Below are 8,819 nucleotides of genomic sequence, written 5' to 3'. Positions count from 1 at the left end.
TTTGGACACCTATTGATCATAGTGCCATATTACTGGCACTCCTATTTTTTTGTTCATTACACTACAGTCCTAAGTTATAAAACGCCTTCCCACAGGGAACGCCGTTTTCTTACTATATGGCATTTACAAGTTATTTATTTCTCAGCCCATTGCTTTCTAAATTGCAAAAAAATAAATAATGTGGGTTCTTTTTTAGTTCTTCTTTCTTTTTCTTTTTTTCCAAAACACTTTTACTTCTCAAATCAAATCAAATCAAACTGAAATTATTTACAACAACAAAAAATGTTCATGAAGGCAGGTGAGGACTATAGAGGAAAGTATGAGAGTAAGCAGCTGACGTCATTGGGTTTAGTTGAAAAACAAACCTTGACAACACAGGCCTGTAGTAGAAACATGACGGGGCAGAGCACAGCTCCGAAGACCCACTCCCCTAACGCTGCCTGGGTGTATGTGAAGTCAGGGCTTCTAGATTATGATAGCTCCACTCCCATGGCTGATCTAATGATATTCAATGTTGGGCTAGTAAATAACTACTGTTGCCTTGTCCGATTGGTAGTAAAAACAAGTTGTCAAATGCTGCATTTAAGTCTTATTTTGTAAATATGAGTACCCTGTCCCCTTCAAATCTAAGGATTTTAAAGCTCCACCTCCTTCTTTAGAGGGCTAGTGAATTTTTAATCATGTCTAGTAAATGTTTTAAATCACTGATTCCATGGCTAGTGGATCTGTATAACAATTCTAGAATGAATGAATGTTTAACGACACCCCAGCACGAAAAATACATCGGCTATTGGGTGTCAAACTATGGTAATGCAAATAAATAAAGTGATGATCAACATCAATATAAAAATTCAAGGTTTAAACAAAAACAGTTTAAAGAACTGTGCAAAAATACAAATACAAATACAAATATCACAGAATTTTACGGACACCGAATTTTACTCTAAACTTCAATTTGTGCTGTATTGGCCATTCTCAAAGAGAATGTTACACCCCTGCACCACGGTGAGGTTACAGCACGCGCAGGGGAACAATTCTAGAAGACCTGGTGATTAGCACGTAAAACACGATGTTGCAGAGGTCTGCCACTAGATGTATCTTGTAGCTGGAGAAGCAGAAAGGTCGATGGAATGACTGCAGAAGAAGAATGACGACGAGGTCGTTGCCCACGATGGGGAGGGATTTAGCTCAGTCGGCTGAGCACTCGCTCGAGGTGCTTGCGACGCAGGATCGAACCACCTCAGTGGATCCGTTCAACTGATTGGGGTTTTTCTCATTCCAACCAGTGCACCACAAGTCAAAGGCCGTGGTAGGTGCTTTCCTGTCTGTGGTAAAGTGCATATGAAAGATCCCTTGCTGCATTAAAAAATTACCAAATGTTTGACATCCAATAGCCGATGATATATGATAATATATCAATGTGCTCTAGTGGTGTCGTTAAACAAAACAAACTTTACTTTGCCAACGATGGACACAGCTGTAGAGAAGACCATAGTTTTGTGGATTCGCATCACATGGTCAATGGGTCCACTGATGGGGATCGATCCCAGACCGACCGCGCATCAAGCGAACACTTTTATACTGGGCCACGTCCCTTCCCCTCTTAGCAGTGAATTGAATATGATCTCAAATACCATGGGGGAGCGGGACGTAGCCCAGTGGTAAAGCCTTAGCTTGATGCGCGGTCGATCTAGATTATATCCCTATCGGTGGGCCCTTGGGCTATTTCTCGTTCCAGCCAGTACACCACAACTGGTATATCAACGGCCGCGGTATGTGCTATTCTGTCTGTGGGATGGTGCATATAAAAAGATCCCTTGCTGTTAATGAAAAAAATGTACCGCGTTTCTTCTGTATCTTATGTATCAAATTACCAAATGTTGGACATCTAATAGCCGATGATTAATAAATAAATATTCTCTAGTGGTGTCGTTAAACAAAACAAAACTTCTTTTTTTTCATTTGTGTTACCTTTCCCTTCTGGAAGTTTCCAATACCACCTGTTCCCTTATTTCTTCTAGTCAGTATATCTTCAGTTAGATTGTTATGAAGAAAGTTTAGCTGGTCAATGTTCTGAAAGGCTGTCTTCTCTTTTGTCCTTCAACTCCCGGCACATATAATAGAATGACGTGGGAAGATGACAAAACGTATGTGGGGGTGGGGGTGGGGGAAGGGTTGCACACATACGCACAAACACATACGTGCGCGCGCACGCACACACAAATATATATAAACCACTGCTGCTACTGGATTATGAAAAGTGTATGTGTGTGTATGTGGGGGGGGGGGGGGGGGTGGGGTAGAAGGGGGGGTATACAAAACCTCAAATTCGGGCAAAAAATATACAGATATTCCGGCAAAATGTGCTAACCTGAGACATTTTTACCATGTATTTCCATCATTCTACCCTCAAAATTAATTGTAATCCATAGTGTAGGGGTACATGTAGCTAAAATAGGTCCCGTGGGAATGTAATATTAATTTTTGGAACAAATGATATTTATAATAACTACTGTGTTCATATTCAGAAAAAATATGCTTCCATTTTTTCTAATGAATATCAAAGGAAAGGAAAGGAAATATTTTTTATTTAACGACATACTCAACACTTTTTATTTATGGTTATATGGCGTCAGACATATGGTTAAGGACCACACAGATATTGTGAGAGGAAACCCGCTGTCGCCACTTCATGGACTACTCTTTTCAATTAGCAGCAAGGGATCTTTTATATGCACCATCCCACAGACAGGGTAGCACATACCACATCCTTTGATATACCAGTCGTGGTGCACTGGCTGGAACGAGAAATAGCCCAATGAGCCCACTGACGGGGATAATGAATATCAAGGTCATTTTCAGGTCACCACTATAAATCTATTTAAGGCGCTAAGTGAAATAAAGTGTTATTGTATGCTGTCTTTAAAATATTGGCCTGAAGCATGTTAAAAGAAAGAACACCATGTAAACTACACTAAAACATGAATAAATATTTGTCTTGTTGCTGTTAGGGGCGGATATAGCAATTTGAAAGTGTATGTGTGTGTGTGTGTGTGTGTGTGTGTGTGTGAAATAGTGTAACTACCGGTACTAGATGTTATGTCATATTTGGTCAAATTCACCACAAAGTTTGCAGTTTCTGCTAAAAAACAGAGGGTATTTAGTTTCTGTCAAAAATGGTCTGTTCAGTATAACGTAGGAAGTGCACACACCTTTCTGCTAACTAGTGTGTACAATGTGGACATGGACTAAAGCGCCAATAAGTTTGCTGAGAGATGTGCGCCACCGTGTTACTGTAAAATCCATAAAGTATTTATTTGTCAAAATCAGGGGACTTTTTTTTATCACCAATGTTCACTTTTTGTACATTTGATCATTATTCCCCCGTATGCTCAGGTGTACATTGATCTTCCACGCTAAAAAGTACATCGGATACAATTAGGAGCATAGACTGCACCCATTTTACACCAATAAAAGAGCTGATTTTGGTGTATTTACCCCCTCCCCTTGTAATGCCTGAATCCCCTCCCCCCACCTGGGCAAATATACTTTATAGATGGCCCCTTGCTGCAAAACATATATTAATATAAATAATTAAAAGAGTTAACAACAAATAGTTTTCGACCCGACAGCCTGTTGCAATACAGAAAATATTACTAGGTCATAAAAGCGCTTTCACCCCTTGTACCCCCAGGATCTGCTTGTGTAACATACTAACATGTCTCTGCGTAATAGAAAAGCCTTGAAACATTTCAACACCATTTCGTACAGCGACATATATGGAATTTTGGACATACATTAATGGCCAACGGTAGAATTGTCCACACTGACTTCTAGCTCTCTGTGGAGCGGGATCTAGCTCGGTAGGTAGAGCGTTCACCTGAGGTGCTTGAGTCAAGTGATTGAATTACTTAGGTGAACCAAAGTTCTGGTACATCAAAGGAAAAGTATAGCGGTTTCCTCTTAGATTATACGACCAAATGTTTGGCAGCCAATAGCCGATGATTAATAAATCAATGTACTCTAATGATGTTGTTAAACAAAACAAACTTTAATTTTCTAGCTCTATTTTACTCCAACGCAAGGCATGTGTCGATTTAGTTGGTAATGGCAATTATGGAACACTGCATTTTCTTGCATGCTGTAGTACGGTTAAAAGCACTTTCCGTACTCTGAGGATGCTGGTCTGGTTAAAGCACAGAAATCTGTATTAATTATTGCCTCCCCAGTGGCCCAGTATGTTCTCTTCCTCATACCAATAAACAAAAACATTTCGTCACAGAAACCAAATGAACATGGGCAAAATGAAAGACATCTGCCAGATCCTAGACGTCAAGACATCACATGGACATCCAGTTAGCGAAAAATGTTTCCAGCATCTAAAACAAATCATGCCTCTAACAATATCATCAAGATAACTGTCCATTGTGTGTATTTGGATCTTAGAATGTACTTCACCAACAGCATCACCTACTTAAAGCTAAATGTGTCTGTACTCGACAGAAAATGTAATACAACCTGGAACAGTCTTCCTTCAGGAAAGATGATATTGTTCTCTGAATTTATTATGAGTTGTGAGGTCATTTGAAGAAAAGATCTTGAAATGATCTGACAAACAAGACATTACTTGATAAATATATCATACTGGTCATTGTCCATCTTAATAAGTCTGCTAAATCATATCACTGAAAGCTTGGACTTCAATGCTTCATCTATTTGCTGCTTTCTCTAAATATATTTTCCATATGTTCCAACCTGATATCTCTCAGTAATGTCTGCTGGGTTTATTTAGTCTGTTCATGGTGTCTGATATTTTCCAACTGTTGACTGATCTTCATAGATGACTCCAGCTCTACTATCACCTTTCATAGAAGCATTATTCTGTTCCTGGTCAATAGCAACAGCAGATAATGGTTGCTTCTTTTCTTTCTTTTTTTTTCTGTGAAGCACCCTGCAAACATTCAGCATATACATCAACATTGAATTCATTAAGTGTCGCCAAATCTTGCAAATGGACTGAAAGTACCTAGTTTGTGTTGTTTCAAGAAACCAATAATGATAAAATACTCATGTACAAAAGGCAGTTTGCTTTTCAGAGGAGCTTTACTTTTATTTCCAACTGCAGAACTGGAAAACAAATCTGAAACGGGGTTCATGATTCAGCTCTGTAACTGCACCAGTCTTTAACCGACATGAAATATAAATCATACACGCCTTCTACTGTAAGATGGGGGGGGGGGGGGGGGGGGGGGGGGGGTCGTCGGTCACATTTGCGGCTTTTGGGAAAGGAGTCTGTCGCTCCTGAAGAGGCAACTACAGCCTATATATACTAGGGCATCCACTAATTCAATACCGTCAAAAATATCTGCTACCACTTTTAAGTGCTGCCATCTTCATATGAAGGCATCCGAGAAGCACAATTGATATTCACTAGGACTTAATAGACATATACATTCGATCCGATTGTCATTGGCATACAAAGGGTGGTCCAGGATGATTATGAACATTTGGTTGGGATTCAGAATGCCAGCTTCGGTCTTCACCACATTGTCCTTGATGGTGACGAGTCTGAATATGTGAATATTCAGTGCAACCTTTTAGTTAAAATGCACACATAATATTTGTGGGCAGGTAATATAGTATGCTGACCATAATAAAAAAATGTCACATATTCCCTTATTTTACCTAAGAAACAGAGACAATTTAGGCATATATAAATTTTATAATCTAAACTAAATTCGCTTTTTTGGAAGGAAAAAAAGAAGACTTTTTAAAACTATATTTAATTTAAAATGGCTATTAACATGTTTTATGACCCTGTATATCATATTCATACACAATATTGACTTATCTTTACAATACTTACCACATGCTATCCATTGACATCTGTTTGTTTTGAGAGAATGGCAACGCCCCCCCCCCCCCCCCCCCCCCCCCCCCCCCCCCATTTTTCTTCAGCAAATGACGCCCATGGACCTAGATAAAGGTCGTCACCACTGCTGCCTGGGAAGCAGGTTGTTCTTTCCGATGCTCTGTATTAATAACTAATTAGAAAATTTGTTTCTAATTTTCATTATTATTCATACTTACCTAGTACTAACACAACAACAATGCTATACGACCCTGAGTTATAACCTCCACTGCAGAATTATCTCCCCTTGCCGGATGTATAACCTACACCCGCGCATGGGTAGACCGTATATCCTCGTTATCGATTCAAAGTCCGGAATGATTGAATCAAAAAAGACCTCCCTCGGGGCGGGTGGGAGGTAACGGTTGTTGTGCTAGTACTAGGTAAGTATGAATAATAATGAAAATTAGAAACAAATTTTCTAATAGTCTTATTCAACTTGCCGTACTAGCACAACAACAATGCTATAACAGACGTGATATAACACCGTTAAAGCACGAGAATTTAACATTAAAGGGAGGAGGTAAGTAAACCAAGTTAACAAGGTGAGGAAACCCACACACCAAGTAATGGTAAAAGACACTCGACTGCCCCAGATAGTCAACCATCCACCCCCCACTCTCAAAACAGGAGGTGGAGAACTATCTCCCAGAAAGACTGCCGCTAGAGACCGGATGAAATATTGGTCACCCCCTACTCGTGGCTGCCCTGCAATGACTGACTGAATCCGCCGAGTTCCGTCCGGACCAACAGCCATATCACGGAAATAAAACCAGTCAAACGTGTGTCGACCTTTCCAAAATCCCGCACTCATGACCTTGAAAATGTCCAAAGAATCATGGAAATTAAGGGAAGCAGAAATCGCCTGAATCTCATGAGGTCGAACGGAGAAATTCATCAGAACATGATCACCCGCCTTCTCATATGCCAGTTTGATGGTTGCAGCAATCCATCTCGACAAAAATTTCTTCGTAATGTCTCCTGGTTGGTGTGTGAAAGAGATAAACAGTCTCTTAGTGTTTTGCCGGAGATTTCTAGTACGCTCCAAATAGAATTTCAAAGCCCGCACCGGACAAAGAAGTCTATCAGAATTACCCGCAGAAAGCGTACGAGATAAACACTGAATGATGGCCGGAGGACTCTTCCCCTGGCACCTGGTTCTTAGCCACGAAAACAGGATCAGTACGTAATGTAACTGACCCATCCGTATTGTAATCCACCAAATCATGCAAAAAAGCATGAAGCTAACTAATACGACGGCAAGCCGCTAGTGAGACCAGAAACAAAGTTTTCCACGTCAAATGACGAAGACTGGCAAATTTCAAAGGCTCGTAGGGCTTGCCTGAGTGCATGCAGAACCAGAAAAACATTCCATTTAGGCAAAATGGAAGGCTTCTCAACCGTGTTAAGCAAGTCATGCAACACGAGATTCGTTGAGAAATCTTGACGTCCTCACTGCCTCAGAGTAGTGAAAATGGACAACCGGTGACTTCTCACTGTTTGAACCTTCAGCTGTCTTTCTTGGACAAGAGCCAGAAAATACTCAGCTAAGTCATTAACAGTAGCCGACAAGGGATCCACGTCCCTCTCAGTCGCCCAACGAACCCAAGCGCGCAAGTGACACTGGTAGACCCTCTCCGTAGACTGGCGCTTCGAAGAGGAGACGAGCAACCCGTTTAGAAAAGCCTGTTTCGGAGGGAAACCCCGACAACCGCCATGCGTGAAGTAGGAAAACCTCCGGCTTCGGATGCAGTCTCTGACTGAGCAGATTGGGTATCAACGGCAACCGCACCGGCTCCTGCACTAAAAGTGACAGGAGCGAAGGAAACCAGGCTTGAGCTCCCCAACTCGGGGCTACGAGCGTGACACGACAAGGTTGCTGTCTGATCTTTGCCAGAACCTTGCCAAGCAGAACCGGAGGGGGAAAGGCGTAAAAATCCAGTCCTGTCCAGTCCATGCTCAACGCATCGTACTCCAGTGCCAGTGGGTCTGGTACCAGCGATACAAACACTAGCAACTGACTGTTCAGGCGAGTGGCAAACATATCGAGTTGAGGACTCCCCCACAACTGAAGAACTCGATAAGCCACCGTCCGGTGCAACATCCACTCCGTCTGAACCGGGGAACGACGACTCAAAGTGTCTGCCAAGACGTTCACGGACGAAGGAATGTGTTTGGCTGATAACACCACTCCCCAATCATCGTACCATTCCAGAATCTCCAAAGCCGCAAGACTCAATGACAGGGATTTGGTGCATCCCCACTGATTGAGGTACGCAACAACCGACGAGCTGTCCGACCTCAACAAAATTCGACGATGTCGAATAACAGTCCTGAAATGTAGACAAGCGCGACGCACTGCTTCCATCTCCAACAGGTTGATGTGACGACTCCTCTTTGAAGGAGTCCACACCCCTGACAGATGTTGATCCAAAAGGTGTGCACCGAACCCCTCGAGGGATGAATCGGTAAACAGGACCAACTCTGGAGAAAGTGGGTGTAAAGGAATGGCCTGGGACAAACACTTGTCCACTAGACACTCTTGGATCGGAAGAATGAACCAAGGCCCCAATGGTATCACCAAATCCCAGCTGAGACCATCCCACACTCGGGACAAATGCCATTGAAGCGGTCTCTTGAACTGTCTGAACCGCACATTCAGCGCCGCCAGCGATTCGAAATGGCCTATCAACACATGGAGCGTGCGCACCGATGCAGTTTGCTCCACCAGAAGACGTTGCGCCAACGTCCTGAAATTGTGAAGTCGCGAATCCGTCGGAAGAACGGACGCCTCCACAAGGTTGAAAACCACCCCGAGATAAGTGAAAACCTGCGTTGGCACTAATTCCGACTTGACCCAATTGGGAATAAACCCCAATCGGAGAATCATGTCGATCACAAAGTCCAT

General features: G+C 42.2%; 1 protein-coding gene across 1 annotated transcript; it reads right to left on the bottom strand.

Moving 5' to 3' along the window:
• Positions 1 to 7,499: 7,499 nt before the first annotated feature.
• LOC121379771 lies at positions 7,500 to 8,819 on the bottom strand. The gene has a single exon (XM_041508423.1). It carries the CDS (start codon positions 8,817 to 8,819, stop codon positions 7,500 to 7,502), a length of 1,320 nt encoding a protein of 439 aa, XP_041364357.1.

Source organism: Gigantopelta aegis, chromosome 8 (assembly GCF_016097555.1).
Source record: "Gigantopelta aegis isolate Gae_Host chromosome 8, Gae_host_genome, whole genome shotgun sequence".
Lineage (NCBI taxonomy): Eukaryota > Metazoa > Mollusca > Gastropoda > Neomphalida > Peltospiridae > Gigantopelta > Gigantopelta aegis.
Note: the sequence above shows the minus strand (reverse complement) of the source record. Positions and strands in the feature narration are given on the sequence as shown.

Bases quoted from the DNA above. Each gene is read 5' to 3' on its own strand.
- LOC121379771 (XM_041508423.1), bottom strand. From the start codon at position 8,819: ATGGACTTTGTGATCGACATGATTCTCCGATTGGGGTTTATTCCCAAT.